Here is an 18,237-nt window from a genome sequence, read left to right as displayed (position 1 = left end):
CTGTCACCAAGATGGCAAATAAGTTAATGGGGATCCAATTCAACAAATAATCATCTTAGAGGGCTTATAAAGATGTCGATGTGTGATGCATGATGACTCCAGTGATGTCATTCAGTGACCTACAGTATGGCAACAAGAACAAAAAAGCTGCATTATTATTATTATTATTATTGCAAAACTAACAAACATACAAAGAGAATAGAACATGTATAGCCTACAAAGAGCCAATGTATACAGACAGCCACTATGTCAAATACAGTAGTACAAAGTAGGAGCAGATACTTATAGTTTTAATAGCTTTCTTATTGTTTTGGACCTTGTTAAGTTAAAGTTAGGCCTACTTGTAATCATCTCTCCTTGACTCTGTATGTCCAGGCAAGTCAAGCTGCAGTTGAGTCAAGTATGGAGATTGTGTACCCCATGGCCACCACCGCCAGTCAAGAGTGAGTGAGTACACTGGTCTATTTGCACTGGTACCATTGCTTACTGCATGTAGTCATCTTTGTAGTGGTTTGGGGGAATACTGTATATATATGACTGTACAGCACGGTATATAAGACGAGTATATAAGGCGAGTATTTTTGTGCTGGTGGGTGTGGTCCGACCGATTGGGGTGGGCCTGTCTGGGCCAAAAATGCCAGGGCCTAATTGTTGTCCCAGTCCAGCCCTGGTCTGTGTGCGTGTGTGTGTGCGTGTGTGCGTGTGTGTGTGTGTGTGCGTGTGTGCGTGTGTGTGTGTGTGTCTGTGTGCGTGTGTGTCTGTGTCTGTGCGTGTGTGTGCGTGTCTGTGTGAGTGTGTGTGCGTGTGTGTGTGCGTGTGTGTGTGTGTCTGTGTGTGTGTGCGTGTGTGTGTGTGTGTGTGCTCATGGGAGTGATTCGTTGCCAAGGGAAACGTTGACGGGTCCCGGGTGACATCACCGTGTGGCGTGCTGCAGGTTCAGCCTCTTAGGAAACGGGCGTTCATCTCCTCTGAGGATTCACGCCTCGGCGCGGTGAGGGAACACATCATCGTCTTCATCGTCGTCATCATCTTCATCATCTTCGCTAACAGTTCAAAGATGCGTCGCTTTAACGAGCGGAAACAACGAGCCCCCAGCAATGCGGCAACTCGCCCCAGCTGGGCCTAACGAGCTCACACCTCGTCACACACAACAACAACAACAACAACAACATCAACGACATGTGATGGTGGTGATGAGCCCGCCGTGCCGTTGGAGGTGTTTATTCAGCGTCCTCACACGACGCCCTGCAGGACCCACGCCTCCTCCTCTTGGCTCCTCGTGGCTCCTCGTGGCTCCTCGTGGCTCCTCGTGGCTCCTCGTGGCTCCTTGTGGCTCCTCGTGGCTCCTCTTGGCTCCTCGTGGCTCCTCGTGGCTCCTCGTGGCTCCTCTTGGCTCCTCTTGGCTCCTCTTGGCTCCTCGTTGCTCCTCGTGGCTCCTCTTGGCTCCTTGTGGCTCCTCGTGGCTCCTCTTGGCTCCTCGTGGCTGCTCGTGGCTCCTTGTGGCTCCTCTTGGCTCCCCGTGGCTCCTCGTGGCTCCTCTTGGCTCCTCTTGGCTCCTTGTGGCTCGTCTTGGCTCCTCGTGGCTCCTCGTGGCTCCTTGTGGCTCCTCGTGGCTCCTCTTGGCTCCCCGTGGCTCCTTGTGGCTCCTCTTAGCTCATTGTGGCTCCTCTTGGCTCCTTGTGGCTCCTCTTGGCTCCTTGTGGCTCCTCTTGGCTCCTTGTGGCTCCTCTTGGCTCCTTGTGGCTCCTCTTGGCTCCTTGTGGCTCCTTGTGGCTCCTCTTGGCTCCTTGTGGCTCCTTGTGGCTCATTGTGGCTCCTCTTGGCTCCTTGTGGCTCCTTGTGGCTCCTCTTGGCTCCTTTTGGCTCCTCTTGGCTCCTCCAATCACAGGCGGCCATGTTTACATCCCTGTGCTCGTTAAGAGGACTGGGTTTCAGTCAGTGGGGGAACAAAGCCCCCTAAAGAACATGTGTAAGTGTCCTCCCTGGTATTAATATATGTATATATATATATATAAAGTGTAACGGGCGTGAGGCGTTCAGGCTCTCTGAGCTCTGAACGTTCAGCATCTGTGAAACGTTTCATCACACGACGCTTTACTTTGATTTGACTTTAACAGACGGGCATAAACGTCCCTGTGTGTGAGTGTGTGTGTGTGTGTGTGTGTGTGTGTGTGTGTGTGTGTGTGTGTGTGTCTGCGTGGCAGATAAAAGAAGACAAACACTCTGTCAACTCACGTGTTTATGTATTTGTTGATTTGACAGCTGATTGACCAGACGCACGGCGGTTTGTGCTCAGTGGCCACAGCTCAACGACACGTAAAGGTTTATTCATTTAAATAGTGTAGCATCTCATGACGGGTCTGACGCTGAGGCTTTTATTTTGAAGTTCCGATTATAAACGTCTTCATCGTGATGAAGTTTCACCGGGGGCCGCGGCGCTGTGTGACTGTGGCCCCTCATGGAACCAGACCACACCTCATGGTCCCACATGGTCCCTCATGATCCCTCATGGTCCCTCATGATCCCTCATGGTCCCACATGGTCCCACATGGTCCCTCATGGTCCCTCATGATCCCACATGGTCCCTCATGGTCCCTCATGGTCCCACATGGTCCCACATGGTCCCTCATGGTCCCACATGGTCCCTCATGGTCCCTCATGGTCCCACATGGTCCCTCATGGTCCCTCATGATCCCACATGGTCCCACATGGTCCCTCATGGTCCCACATGGTCCCTCATGATCCCTCATGGTCCCTCATGATCCCACATGGTCCCACATGGTCCCTCATGATCCCTCATGATCCCTCATGATCCCACATGGTCCCTCATGGTCCCACATGGAACCAGACCACACCTCATGATCCCTCATGGTCCCACATGGTCCCTCATGGTCCCTCATGGAACCAGACCACACCTCATGGTCCCACATGGTCCCTCATGATCCCTCATGGTCCCACATGGTCCCACATGGTCCCTCATGATCCCTCATGGTCCCACATGGTCCCACATGGTCCCTCATGATCCCTCATGGTCCCACATGGTCCCTCATGATCCCTCATGGTCCCTCATGGTCCCTCATGGTCCCACATGGTCCCTCATGATCCCTCATGGTCCCTCATGGTCCCACATAGTCCCACATGGTCCCTCGTGGTCCCTCATGGTCCCACATGGTCCCTCGTGGTCCCTCATGATCCCACATGGTCCCTCATGGTCCCACATGGTCCCTCGTGGTCCCTCATGATCCCACATGGTCCCTCATGGTCCCACATGGTCCCTCGTGGTCCCACATGGTCCCTCGTGGTCCCACATGGTCCCTCATGGTCCCACATAGTCCCTCGTGGTCCCTCATGGTCGTCTTCTCGCAGCTCTTACTGCGCATGGCGGCGCGTGTCGGCGGTTCGAGTCCGGCCATGGTTGCGCCCCGTAAAGCGGACGCTTGTTTTGAGGAAGCGGAGAACTCTGCCGAGGCCCCGGCGCTGATGGAGGAGGTCAAGTGTGAAAGCTGTCGGGGGGGCAGAGGAGGGGAGGTTGGGGGGGGTGGTGGAGGAAGGGGGGGGGGCATCAAAGGCGACGCAGCGGTATCGCGTTACCGCGGGGCGACCGCCGTGTGCCGAGCGGGACCGTTTAGGGCCGCCGTCTGAACCTGGCCCTGTGACGGACAGCTAATGTGTTTCAGACCGGAGCCATCCCATAATAACACGAGGGCCCGACTGCAGGCATCTGCTAACCAGACGAGCCCCACACACACACACACACACACACACACACACACACACACACACAAGGGGTGCCAAACGGATCGATTAGCAGCCCAGGAGTGTGAGGGCCACAGCGGGGGCCGTGGGGGGGGTCAAAGAGACGGGTCCCGTTTCAGCACATGCTAAATCAGTTACCACGAAGCCCACCGCTCGTAATCCCCAACAATCCGGCGGTAAGTGGAGTGTCTCTGGTTTCAGAGGCTCCGCCCACTTCCAGGTCTGGTGGCTGTAAAGCGTTTAGAGAGAGAATCAGGATTCATCCTTCATCGGGAAGAGTGACCATAGATTTTCTGTCGAGTGTGATCTCGTGGCTGTAGTCCTCTCGGCTGTAGTCCTCTCGGTTGTAGTCCTCTCGGTTGTAGTCCTCTCGGCTGTAGTCCTCTCGGCTGTAGTCCTCTCTGATGTAGTCCTCTCGGTTGTAGTCCTCTCGGCTGTAGTCCTCTCTGATGTAGTCCTCTCGGCTGTAGTCCTCTCTGATGTAGTCCTCTCGGCTGTAGTCCTCTCGGCTGTAGTCCTCTCTGATGTAGTCCTCTCGGCTGTAGTCCTCTCTGATGTAGTCCTCTCGGCTGTAGTCCTCTCTGATGTAGTCCTCTCGGCTGTAGTCCTCTCTGATGTAGTCCTCTCGGCTGTAGTCCTCTCTGATGTAGTCCTCTCGGCTGTAGTCCTCTCTGATGTAGTCCTCTCGGTTGTAGTCCTCTCGGCTGTAGTCCTCTCTGATGTAGTCCTCTCGGTTGTAGTCCTCTCGGTTGTAGCCCTCTCTGATGTAGTCCTCTCGGCTGTAGTCCTCTCTGATGTAGTCCTCTCTGATGTAGTCCTCTCGGTTGTAGTCCTCTCTGATGTAGTCCTCTCGGCTGTAGTCCTCTCTGATGTAGTCCTCTCGGCTGTAGTCCTCTCTGTTGTAGTCCTCTCGGCTGTAGTCCTCTCTGATGTAGTCCTCTCGGCTGTAGTCCTCTCTGATGTAGTCCTCTCGGCTGTAGTCCTCTCGGTTGTAGTCCTCTCTGATGTAGTCCTCTCGGCTGTAGTCCTCTCGGCTGTAGTCCTCTCGGTTGTAGTCCTCTCGGCTGTAGTCCTCTCTGATGTAGTCCTCTCGGCTGTAGTCCTCTCGGTTGTAGTCCTCTCTGATGTAGTCCTCTCGGCTGTAGTCCTCTCTGATGTAGTCCTCTCGGCTGTAGTCCTCTCGGTTGTAGTCCTCTCTGATGTAGTCCTCTCGGCTGTAGTCCTCTCGGCTGTAGTCCTCTCGGCTGTAGTCCTCTCGGCTGTAGTCCTCTCTGATGTAGTCCTCTCGGATGTAGTCCTCTCGGCTGTAGTCCTCTCTGATGTAGTCCTCTCGGCTGTAGTCCTCTCGGTTGTAGTCCTCTCGGCTGTAGTCCTCTCGGCTGTAGTCCTCTCGGCTGTAGTCCTCTCGGCTGTAGTCCTCTCGGCTGTAGTCCTCTCGGTTGTAGTCCTCTCGGCTGTAGTCCTCTCGGCTGTAGTCCTCTCGGCTGTAGTCCTCTCGGTTGTAGTCCTCTCGGTTGTAGTCCTCTCGGCTGTAGTCCTCTCGGTTGTAGTCCTCCTGGTCTCGGTCCTCTTGGCTGACAATAGGTCCGGTGCAATTAGCGCACTAATGCCTTCCCCAGGACTCGAGGCCTGAACCCGACACCACACATGCTACACCAGACCCGGGTCTTCCAACACATCTGGGATTCAGGTTCTGGTGTTGGTCAACAACGGACCAGGACCCCCCCCCCCCCCCCCACACACACACAGCGTGTCATCATCAGGCAACACCAGTTAACCCTTTCCACGCCGACGGGAGGTTACACCATGTATCACTCCAAGGCCCTGGGGGGTGTGTGTGTGTGTATGTGACAGCTGTCAAAGCTTCTCTTTCTAAATACTTTGTGGGATGATGTGAGTAAATATAACCTGAGACAATGCAGCCCCCCCCCCCCTCACTGACACTAGAACATGAGTTCATGTCTCAGTCTCTAGTTTCCAGTCTTCTTCTATACAGCATGATGTCATCATTTATACTTTATGGTCTGTAGAGTCAGACCATGAAGCAGGGGACGCTTTGGGGGCGGGGCTACAGGTGATTGACAGGTCTCTACGTCGCTCCCCCTCTCTCTACATACGGTCACTTCCTGTTGGCCGGTTGCACAAAATCCAACATGGCGATGGCCGTAATCCAAGATGGCGGCGGTGGTATCGCAGAACACTTCAAACCAAACGGGCGACGTCACCACGACGACGTCCACTTCCTGTCCACATTCCAAACCCTCGTGGACTTTTAGATATAATATTTAAAAAGTCAACGCGAGGAGGAACGAGGATATTACCCACAAACCCCTGGGAGCCACTTTAATGTTGAGTCCCAAGGAAACAGATCATGAACCGTATTATTATTTAAAGGGCCGGAACACCTCCAATAAAAACACCATCCGTCACCGGGCTGAAAGCCGGTGTCTCCTCCACCCGACTGCAGCGCGGCCTCCGTCATATTAATAATCCATGAACCAGGTTTCCTCCACCGTGAGGGCCACGGGGCCACGGGGCCTCAGCCATGAAACTAATCACCAGACCCAGGACCTCCGCCCTGCTCCCCCGGCCGGGGCTTAATGTCTGTGCGGTCCACATGTGGGCTCAGCCGGCTATCGGAGCATCGGCAGGTAAACGGAGCCATGTGCCCCCCCCCCCCCCCCCCCCGGTTGACAGACAGCCTGTCACTCCCCCCCCCCTCGCTCACAGATATGGATCTGGAGGAGGGTTTGATCCGACCGGGGTCCGACCACGCCAGCCTTTCGGGGGCTCGTGGCCAATGGAGGACCAATGGGGGGCTCTGAGGGCCAACAGGGGGCTCTGAGGGCCAACGGGGGGCTCTGAGGGCCAACGGGGGGCTCTGAGGGCCAACGGGGGCTCTGAGGGCCAACAGGGGGCTCTGAGGGGCAACGGGGCTCTGAGGGCCAATGGGGGGCTCTGAGGGCCAACGGGTGGCTCTGAGGCCAACAGGGGCTCTGAGGGGCAACGGGGGGCTCTGAGGGCCAATGGGGGGCTCTGAGGGCCAACGGGGGGCTCTGAGGGCCAACTGGGGGCTCTGAGGGCCAACGGGGAGCTCTGAGGGCCAATGGGGGGCTCTGAGGGCCAACGGGGGGCTCTGAGGGGCAACGGGGGGCTCTGAGGGCCAACGGGGGGCTCTGAGGGCCAACAGGGGGCTCTGAGGGGCAACGGGGGGCTCTGAGGGCCAACGGGGGGCTCTGAGGGCCAATGGGGGGCTCTGAGAGAGACCAACGGGGCTTTGGGGGGTTTCTCTTGTGAAAGAGTCATCTCCTCCGTCCATGAGAACATGAGTTCATGTCTCAGTCTCTAGTTTCCAGTCTTCTTCTATACAGCATGATGTCATCATTTATACTTCATGGTCTGTAGAGTCAGACCGTGAAGCAGGGGGCGCTTTGGGGGCGGGGCTACAGGTGATTGACAGGTCTCTACGTCGCTCCTCCTCAGTCCAGGTACGATCACCTGGAGTCCTCGTGAGGGTAGAACTGCATCCACGAGATTGTTGATTGTTGATTGTTGTGTCGCAGCTGTGTGACGTGTTGGTTTCCCCCCCAGGTGAGCGGCCCTACCAGTGCCCCTACTGCGACAAAGCCTTCAGCAAGAACGACGGCCTGAAGATGCACATCCGCACACACACACGGGTGAGTCCCGTCATGGTGTGTATTACTAACGTGAGTTAAAGCTAACGTGAGTTACAGCTAACGTGAGTTAACAGCTAACGTGAGTTAACAGCTAACGTGAGTTAACAGCTAACGTGAGTTACAGCTAATGTGAGTTAACAGCTAACGTGAGTTAACAGCTAACGTGAGTTAACAGCTCATGTGAGTTAACAGCTAACGTGAGTTACAGCTAACATGAGTGAACAGCTAATGTGAGTTAACAGCTAACGTGAGTTAACAGCTAACGTGAGTGAACAGCTCACGTGAGTTACAGCTAATGTGAGTTACAGCTAACGTGAGTTACAGCTAACGTGAGTTAACAGCTAACGTGAGTTAACAGCTAACGTGAGTTACAGCTAATGTGAGTTAACAGCTAACGTGAGTGAACAGCTCACGTGAGTTACAGCTAATGTGAGTTACAGCTAACGTGAGTTACAGCTAACGTGAGTTAACAGCTAACGTGAGTTAACAGCTAACGTGAGTTAACAGCTAACATGAGTTAACAGCTAACGTGAGTTAACAGCTCATGTGAGTTAACAGCTAACGTGAGTTACAGCTAACATGAGTGAACAGCTAACGTGAGTTAACAGCTAACGTGAGTTAACAGCTAACGTGAGTTAACAGCTAACGTGAGTTAACAGCTAACATGAGTTAACAGCTAACGTGAGTTAACAGCTCATGTGAGTTAACAGCTAACGTGAGTTACAGCTAACATGAGTGAACAGCTAACGTGAGTTAACAGCTAACGTGAGTTAACAGCTAACGTGAGTTAACAGCTAACATGAGTTAACAGCTAACGTGAGTTAACAGCTCATGTGAGTTAACAGCTGACGTGAGTTACAGCTAACATGAGTGAACAGCTAACGTGAGTTAACAGCTAATGTGAGTTAAAGCTAACGTGAGTTAACAGCTAACGTGAGTTACAGCTAACGTGAGTTAACAGCTAACGTGAGTTAACAGCTAACGTGAGTTACAGCTAATGTGAGTTAACAGCTAACGTGAGTGAACAGCTCACGTGAGTTACAGCTAACGTGAGTTACAGCTAACGTGAGTTACAGCTAACGTGAGTTAACAGCTAACGTGAGTTACAGCTAACGTGAGTTAACAGCTAATGTGAGTTAACAGCTAACGTGAGTTAACAGCTAACGTGCCACTACTTTCACATTACTGAATGTAAAACAGAAAACTGTTTTTCTTGCGGCTCGATGTTTTTTCGTGTTTTCCCGACGACACGCGACACAAATAAACAAAAGTCTTGGCGTTGAAAGACGCTCTGCTCGCCGACGGCGGTCAGATTGAGGAGGAAAAGGTCGGGTCAAAGGTCACAGCGCTCAACAGCTGCTGGAGAGGGAAGGTCGCCAGGTACAGATGTTCGATGTTACCGTGGTCAGAGTGATGCATTCTGGGTACATGACATCACCTAAGTCCATCCATGTGTTTCCTGACCTTTTGAACTCTTCTGACCCCTCGGTACATTTCTCTTTCTTTGTCGTACAAGAACGCTCAAGAAGAAGGATCCAAGGAGGGATGTTGCATCACACGAACACACACACACACACACACACACGCGCACGGACACACACACCCTTTGTAAGCAACAAACAGTTGCATCCCTTAAAGCCCCACGCGCAGTGAACCCGATCTCTACCTCCTTTTGTATCGCGTGTCACTCGGCGCTCCTTGGCCCCGCCCACCCGATAGCAAAACCTTTTTTTCCCAGGACCCTCTCTTCCTGCATTCACCCCGTTCCCGTGACAACTAAGCTCCGGACGGGCGGCGAGCCCCTCGCTATCAGCCGGCCTCCCACAGAGCGGCGCTGGGAACCGATCCCGCGCTCGCTATCTGGACGCTTCGGGAGGTGTCACCGCCTTGGACACGCCCCCTCATCGCGGCCCACAACACACACACACACACACACACACACACACTCACTCGCTCCGACACGCTGGGAGGAAATGTTCCTGGGTAAACTGATGAGGTGTGGATATTCTGCAGGGCGCTCCGATACGCGTTCAAAGGGGAATATCTGGGGTTTCCTTCCCGCTCCTGAAGGGGTCCATGTGGTTTCCATGGCGGCTCATTTCCTCCCGACTTCACATCTTCATCCTCTCACAGGGAGAGCGTGAACCTGAGAGGCCGCGCCGCCCTCGTCTTCCTCCTGTGCTGTGCGTGTGCGTTCTCACACACGTGTGTGTCATTACGGGAGGAAGGCTGTGTGTGTGTGTGTAGCATCGTCTCTCACGCGTGTGTGTGTGTGTGTGTGTGTGTGTGTGTGTGTGTGTGTGTGTGTGTGTGTGTGTGTGTGTGTGTGTGTGTGTGTGTGTGTGTGTGTGTGTGTGTGTGCGTCGCTGCAGGAGAAGCCGTATAAATGCAGCGAGTGCAACAAAGCCTTCAGCCAGAAGCGAGGGCTGGACGAGCACATGAGGACCCACACGGGGGAGAAGCCCTTCCAGTGCGACGTGAGTATCCCCGCGTGTGTGTGTGTGTGTGTGTGTGTGTGTGTGTGTGTGTGTGTGTGTGTGTGTGTGTGTGTGTGTGTGTGTGTGTGTGTGTGTGTGTGGTGGCACCAGGCCAGATGTGGGGAAGCGTTTTAGGGGGGGGGGGGCTCAGATAGTGATCTGGCTCTCTGGAGGGGCCGACTGGGCCGGTCTCACATAAACACACTGAGAGGATCAGAGGGGGCATCACCTCATCATCAACAGTCGTGATGATGAAGATCAGGGGGGGGGGGGCAACGCAAAACAACAACAAACCCTTCAGACTGAGTTCAGACTGAAGCCCACCACACAACCGTAAAGCCAGCGTCAGTCCTCCTGACCTGGAGGACCCATATACGGACGTTCGGTGAGCGTCAGCGTCCGTAAAACCAAATCCGTCTGAGGAGGAGGAGGAGGGAGGGAGGGAGGGAGGGAGGGGCTCGTCCCCACAGAACCGGAGAACCATCGTGTTCTCTAAGCCGGCGAAAGTCCTGAAGCTCCGGTGCCATCATGTTACACTCGACCCTCGACCTCCTGGAGCATCACACGGGGTCACAGAGTTCACATCGTCCAGAACAATGAACACTGAGCCCCCCCCACACACACACACTGTATCTCAGGAAGAAGAGCTCCGCCCCGTGGACCGACGCTCACACACTCGTCTCCTCGTCTCCTGGTCAAGACGAGCCGCCCTGTAAACTCGGTCCAGGAGCACGGCCGATGCATGCTGGGAACTGTAGTTCCAGAACACAGAGCGAGTCAAGGGGCGTGGCCAGAGGACCGTCCTCGTGTGGAGATGAAGACCTGAAGACCTTCAGAGCTTCTTCTCGTGTGACTTCTCACACTCGGCCGGGCGCGACGCCGGGATCCCGATGTCTGTCGGATTCTTTGAAGAACGGAAAAAACACAAAACCCATCGCGTCTAATCCGTCGGCCGACTCCGGATCCTCCAGATCCTGCGTGAGCCCGACGCCCCGATAAGCCTTTAATCCGCGGCTCCGCCTCCGGTTTCAGGACTAAGCCGCGGAGCGTCTCACATCATCTGGAGCTCCATTCTCATGTGTTTATGAAGATAATAAGATAAACATGAGCGTTTGATTGTGAGTGGGACAAAGAGGGGGGGGGGGGGTAGGTGGATGGGTGGATGGATGGGTGGGTGGATGGGTGGATGGGTGGATGGATGGATGGGTGGGTGGGTGGATGGATGGATGGGTGGATGGGTGGGAGGATGGATGGGTGGATGGATGGGTGGATGGGTGGATGGGTGGGTGGATGGGTGGATGGATGGGTGGATGGGTAGGTGGGTGGATGGATGGGTGGATGGGTGGATGGGTGGGTGGATGGGTGGGTGGGTGGATGGGTGGATGGGTGGGTGGCTGGATGGATGGATGGGTGGATAGGTGGGTGGATGGGTGGATGGATGGGTGGATGGGTGGATGGATGGGTGGATGGATGGGTGGATGGATGGGTGGATGGGTGGGTGGGTGGATGGATGGATGGATGGATGGATGGGTGGATGGGTGGATGGATGGGTGGATGGATGGGTGGGTGGATGGGTGGGTGGATGGATGGATGGATGGCGATGATGAAGCTGAAGTCAGTGTCCAGCAGGTGGAACAGAGACGTTGGTAAACTCTGTTTCTGACACTAATGTCATTATTTTATTGCACATTTTGAAACGTTAAGTTTAAGTTTGCAAATGAGACGTTTACTGTTGAATGAGTCCACATGTTGACACGTGTGTGTGTGTGTGTGTGTGTGTCTGTGTGTGTGTCTGTGTGTGTGTCTGTCTGTGTGTGTGTGTCTGTCTGTGTGTGTGTGTCTGTCTGTCTGTGTGTGTCTGTGTGTGTGTGTCTGTCTGTGTGTGTGTGTCTGTGTGTGTGTGTCTGTGTGTGTCTGTGTGTGTGTGTGTGTGTGTGTGTCTGTGTGTCTGTGTGTGTGTGTGTGTCTGTGTGTGTGTCTGTGTGTGTCTGTGTGTGTGTGTGTCTGTGTGTGTGTGTGTGTGTCTGTGTGTGTGTGTGTCTGTGTGTGTGTGTCTGTGTGTGTCTGTGTGTGTGTGTGTGTCTGTGTGTGTGTGTGTGTCTGTGTGTGTGTGTGTCTGTGTGTGTGTGTGTGTGTGTGTGTGTCCAGGTGTGCGACCTGTCGTTCAGCTTGAAGAAGATGCTCAGCAGACACAAGCTGACGCACAACCCCAACCGGCCCATGGCGGAGTGCCAGCTGTGCCACAAGAAGTTCACCAGGAACGACTACCTCAAGGTGCACCTGGAGAACGTCCACGGGGAGACGGAGGGCTGAGGCCCCGTATATGATCACTCCGTCAGAGCCCGGATGGAGCGGTAGCAGCAGCGTTGCTCCTGAAGGGTAGAAACATGGCCGCCTCGGGCCTCCGTCCCGTCGTTGTGCTTTGAAGTCGCCGCTCGCCTCCGTGACTCCTAACCGGCGAGTGGCTCCGCCTCCAGGCTCTTCCTTAGCTGTATGTGGGCGTGTTTACAGACGTGTTGACCCCGTTGAGCCACAGAGCAACGGCAGCAGCATGACGACACGCGCCGAACCAGAGTTTAAAACACGCTTCGTGTTCCAGCCGCCGTGACGATGCGTTACCGTGAACCTCCACCGGGGGGAGTGGAGGATTCTTCAAGTCACGACCTTCACCACGGGGCCCGATGTCTGTGTCTCCAACCAAAAGTTAACCTTGAATTTACGCTTGTTACGTGACGTTATGCTACAAAGTAGCTATTTATTTATGCTAGTCACGTCGTTCCGATGTTACGTTTCCGATGTTACGATACATTGTTACGATACAATGTTACGATACAATGTTACGATACAATGTTACGGTACGATGTTACGGTACGATGTTACGTGACAATGTTACGATATGATGTTATGATACAATGTTGCAATAAGGTGTTGCGATGTTCCGTTACCATGTTACGTTACCACGTTATGTTACTATGCTACGTCAAAACGTTATGTTACTGGGTTACGTTAAGATGTTACCGTAACATCTTACGTTAGCATGTTACATTACCATGTTACATTAGCATGTTATGTTACTATGCTACGTCAAAATGTTATGTTACTGGGTTACGTTAGCATGTTACGTTAGCATGTTATGTTACCATGCTACGTCAACATGTTAAGTTGTTAGCATACATTGTTATGTTATTATTTTAGAACAAACCACCATCTTTTTTTGGAAGCTGCACCGCGTGGTTCACGGTGTTTCTTGACGTGGCGCTGCAGCGCGAGGTGGATCCCCGTGAGCGTTCCTGTGTGCAGTCTGTTGACCTCTGTGTTGACCTCTGTGATGACCTCTGTGTTGACCTCTGTGTTGACCTCTGTGTTGACCTCTGTGTTGACCTCTGTGATGACCTCTGTGTTGACCTCTGTGTTGACCTCTGTGATGACCTCTGTGTTGACCTCTGTGATGACCTCTGTGTTGACCTCTGTGATGACCTCTGTGTTGACCTCTGTGTTGACCTCTGTGTTGACCTCTGTGATGACCTCTGTGTTGACCTCTGTGATGACCTCTGTGTTGACCTCTGTGTTGACCTCTGTGATGTACCTGTTGGTTCTGGTGTTTAGCGTGTCCTCCGTTGTTCAATACAGCTTCTCGTGTCCTTCAGCTTCTCGGTGTCCGGTTCCTCCCCCCCCCCCCCCCCCCCCCCGCTCTGCACACTGTGAACTGTCACTTCACACTTTTACATTCTGGGATGTATGAAACCTCAGCGCCGACCAAACATCCACTTCCTGCGCCCGCTCTAATTATGTGTTGGTGAACTGTTGATGTAACGGGGGGGGGGGGGGGTTCCCGCTGTTACACTGAGGCCTGTCCTGGGAGCCGGGGCCGACTAAGGGCCCCTCACTCTGCTGTCGGGGCTTCTCCCGCACAGCGTCAGGCAGGACCCGGTACCGCCGGGGCGTCTCCTCACCGGGCCTCCGACCGGACCGGCTCCTTCTCATCATTGTGAGAGAAAAAAAGAAAAATACTTCAGAAAAAGATCCTCATGTCTTTATTATTCTGGGATGAAAAGTAAAGTTCTTCTTGAGCAGAAGAAGTTCTGTAACCTGTAAACTCCGTTAGCCGGAGACTTTGAGTTCTACTGGAGTAGAAGTCTAACGCTTTCATACGGGTCTCTTCAGACGTTCCTTGTGACCCGTGACCTTTGTGACCCGTGACCCTTGTGACCGTGACCTTTGTGACCCGTGACCTTTGTGACTTGTGACCCTCGTGACCTTTGTGACCCTTGTGACCATGACCTCTGTGACCCGTGACCTTTGTGACTTGTGACCCTTGTGACCATGACCTTTGTGACCTGTGACCCTTGTGACCCGTGACCTTTGTGACCGTGACCTTTGTGACCCGTGACCTTTGTGACCTGTGACCTTTGTGACCTTTGTGACCCTCATGACCGTGACCTTTGTGACCCTTGTGACCGTGACCCTTGTGACCTTTGTGACCCGTGACCCTTGTGACCCGTCCTCCTGCCTCACTTCCTGCTCGCTGCATGTGTTGGTAATTACATGTTTTTACTGGAGGACTCCCCGTTTGAGAGCGTGGCCGGACCGGGCCACCGGGAGCCCCGCCCACCGGGAGGAAGTATCACGTCCGGGCCGGCCGGCGTTTTTATGGCAAGACTCCGCGGTCACGTTTGACTCCGACACGCTCGACTGACCTCTCGTGTCTCTTGAGCTCGTCGTTGCCGCGGTGATGGAGTAGCCCCCCTCCCCTCCGCTTGACCGCAGTGATGTGGAATGCGCCCGGCGCTGAACGCCGTGCCGAGCGGGTTCTGGAGCCAGCCTTCACGCTGATGGAGGTTCCTTTTAAGCGTTTCCATGGAAACACACCGACGGCACTCTGGGACCTCAAGAAGCAACGGGTCAAACGCCTGACACGAGGCCACACACACACACACACACACACACACACACAAACACACAGACACACACACACAGACACACACAGACACAGGGACACAAACACACACATACACAGACAGACACACACACAGACAGACACAGACAGACACACAAACACACACAGACACACACAGACACACACACACATATACACACAGACACACACACACACACATTGTTTATGTCCAAAGACTGCAGGAGGAGGAACGGCTCCATTTGATTGGCTCCTGGGACACAGAGAGAGATTCAGGAAACAGACGGACTCTTTTCCTCCGTCATTAAAACCTGAGAATAAACAAGAGCGTTGACTTCCTGTTGACACCAGGAAGTCACTGGGAGGCTCGCCGTCCGTCTGGAGACACGCCGGCCAGAACACGTTCATACAGAGCGACCAGGGGGAAACAAAGAGGGCGGGGCTTGTTATCAGGGAGGGAGGGGCCAGAGACGAGGTGAGTGACAGAAATCAGAAAGAACCGGAACAAAGATGGCCGACTACTGACGCTCGGCCTCATGACCACATCTTTGACATCAAAGCGTCTTCTTCTGTGGTGTTTGAGGGATCACGTCGTAGCTTTGAGCGCCTCCTGCTGGCCGCTGTGCGCTTTGAAGATATTTTGTAAAAAAGAAGCTGGCGAAGACAAAATCTTATTTGACATTAAAGTGGAACGCAAAGACCAGCGAGCTCCCGTGACGACAACCACGGGGAGGCGGAGCCACACTCAGAGAGGCGGAGCCACACTCAATGATCCCTCTGCTCGATGGGTTAAAATATGAAACGTCAGTGAGTTGGAAGAAATAAAATTCCATTATTTTAGTTATTGCGTTGATCTTGTACGCAGCGGTTATCGATCTGAGTGATTAGTCGTAACCGTGGCGACAGAACATCGGCCTGATCGTCTGCAGCTCTGCTTTGAATTTGGCTTTGTTTTGAAAACGAGTTTCGGGGAAACAGAACACGGCGGAGAGGGTCTGCTTCCTGTCAGACACACACACACACACACTTTCATTGACTGACGTTGACTGGCTGCACACTAACCCGAACCATAAACTAAGTCTTCACCATAAAGTCATGATCTACATGAGGACTTGTTCCCAAGACCTCAGAATGTGTTTTCAGTTTTGCGTCCTCACAAGATGGGTAAAACACACACACGCACACACATGCACACGCACACACACATGCACACACACACACATGCACATACGCACACACACACGCGTAGGTGCATGATAACCATGGAGGGAGTGATGTTGTCACAGTGAACATCTGCTGAGCCAAAACACGACTCACAGGAAGTTATTGGTCAAACAAAATGTAATGAACCTGTTCTTATCTTGTTGACACACACTCTCACACACACACACACTCACACACACACAGCGCCCCGTTCTCGTTCGCGCTGACAGGTCGAGGTCGTGTGGACAGCTGCTTCACGTTCAGTAACGAGCTTCAGTGTCGGATACAAAGTAAAGATTAAAACTCGATGAAAGATTTTTTTAAAGCTTATAAACTTTTTTTCGTGGCACGGATGATAAAACAAAAATACTCACGACACTTTTTAAAATGTTAACAAGACGAGACGAGATGATGTCATGAGGGGAGCGCTGTGGACTGGGAGGATGGCGCCAGTTTATGCAAGTGGTGACTGGCGGTACTGCAACGACTGCTGAAGAAAGCCGTTTTCCATTTGACCGGATCTCAAAACACACATTCATATTAATTATTGTTATTATTTACTGCATCCAGAATCTAGTCAATAGAATATATTTTTCCAGTTGGACGGGACCCCCTTAGGGCCCCCCTGGGCACAGCAGTTCCCCAGAAGAACAGTGGAAACAGGAAATGACCCCCTAACTGTGGCCCCGCCTCCATCCAGTCGTCTCTCTGCGGGTGGGCGACGCCCACACCGACGTCACGCTACTTTACTCTCAAAAGAAAAAAGAAAGAACACGAAGATGGCTCAATGCAGGTCATCAGATGACACGCCTCCAGACCGTGTCTCCGCCTCTCCGTCTCCTCGCCGCCGTCACCTCCCGTGATCGATGGCCGCCGTGTCCGTGGCCTCTTGAGACTCAGTGAGGCGTCGGCCTTGATCCCATAACTCCAGCAGCGCCGCCGTCGTGATGGAGAGTCCGGCCCGTCGGGTCGTGAGTTACAGCGCGTCGTAAATAAAACCCGCCGAGCATCTGAGGGAGGAGCGTTCTCCAGAGAGGAAGAACGCTCCTCGTCTTCAGGCTGACGGGACAGACGTCTGACTGCAGCTTCAACAACGTGTCTCTCACTCAGGACTCAGGAGACCCGGTCAGTGTCCCGGTGACTCCGTGTCACGCAACATTGTTCCGTACGCACGTTGTAATTGACTCCAGTAGTTACGTTGTTATTGACTCCAGTAGTTACGTTGTTATTGACTCCAGTAGTTACGTTGTAATTGACTCCAGTAGTTACGTTGTTATTGAATCCAGTAGTTACGTTGTAATTGACTCCAGTAGTTACGTTGTTATTGACTCCAGTAGTTACGTTGTTATTGACTCCAGTAGTTACGTTCTTATTGACTCCAGTAGTTACGTTGTTATTGACTCCAGTAGTTACGTTGTAATTGACTCCAGTAGTTACGTTGTTATTGACTCCAGTAGTTACGTTGTTATTGACTCCAGTAGTTACGTTCTTGACTCCAGTAGTTACGTTGTTATTGACTCCAGTAGTTACGTAGTTATTGACTCCAGTAGTTACGTTGTTATTGACACCAGTAGTTACGTTGTTAATGGCTCCAGTAGTTACGTTGTTATTGGCTCCAGTAGTTACGTTGTTATTGGCTCCAGTAGTTACGTTGTTATTGGCTCCAGTAGTTACGTTGTTATCGACTCCAGTAGTTACGTTGTTATCGACTCCAGTAGTTACGTTGTTATCGACTCCAGTAGTTACGTTGTTATCGACACCAGTAGTTACGTTGTTATCGGCTCCAGTAGTTACGTTGTTATCGGCTCCAGTAGTTACGTTGTTATCGGCTCCAGTAGTTACGTTGTTATCGGCTCCAGTAGTTACGTTGTTATCGGCTCCAGTAGTTACGTTGTTATCGACTCCAGTAGTTACGTAGTTATCGACTCCAGTAGTTACGTTGTTATCGACACCAGTAGTTACGTTGTTATTGGCTCCAGTAGTTACGTTGTTATTGGCTCCAGTAGTTACGTTGTTCTTGACTCCAGTAGTTACGTTGTTATTGACACCAGTAGTTACGTTGTTAATGACTCCAGTAGTTACGTTGTTATTGGCTCCAGTAGTTACGTTGTTATTGACTCCAGTAGTTACGTTGTTATTGACTCCAGTAGTTACGTTGTTATTGACTCCAGTAGTTACGTTGTTATTGACTCCAGTAGTTACGTTGTTA

General features: G+C 52.7%; 1 protein-coding gene across 1 annotated transcript in view; it reads left to right on the top strand.

The window, feature by feature from the left end:
• Positions 1 to 13,556, top strand: part of prdm5 (PR domain containing 5) — a 39,199-nt gene extending 25,643 nt beyond the window's left edge. The window contains exons 14-16 of the mRNA XM_056413956.1: positions 7,348 to 7,433; positions 9,806 to 9,910; positions 12,059 to 13,556. Coding sequence (XP_056269931.1) covers positions 7,348 to 7,433; positions 9,806 to 9,910; positions 12,059 to 12,223 — 356 coding nt within the window. The 3' untranslated portion in view covers positions 12,224 to 13,556. The remainder of the gene's footprint in view (positions 1 to 7,347; positions 7,434 to 9,805; positions 9,911 to 12,058) is intronic.
• Positions 13,557 to 18,237: the final 4,681 nt, after the last annotated feature.

The sequence above is a fragment of the Pseudoliparis swirei genome, chromosome 5 (assembly GCF_029220125.1).
Source record: "Pseudoliparis swirei isolate HS2019 ecotype Mariana Trench chromosome 5, NWPU_hadal_v1, whole genome shotgun sequence".
NCBI lineage: Eukaryota > Metazoa > Chordata > Actinopteri > Perciformes > Liparidae > Pseudoliparis > Pseudoliparis swirei.
This window is presented reverse-complemented; position numbering and strand designations above follow the sequence as displayed.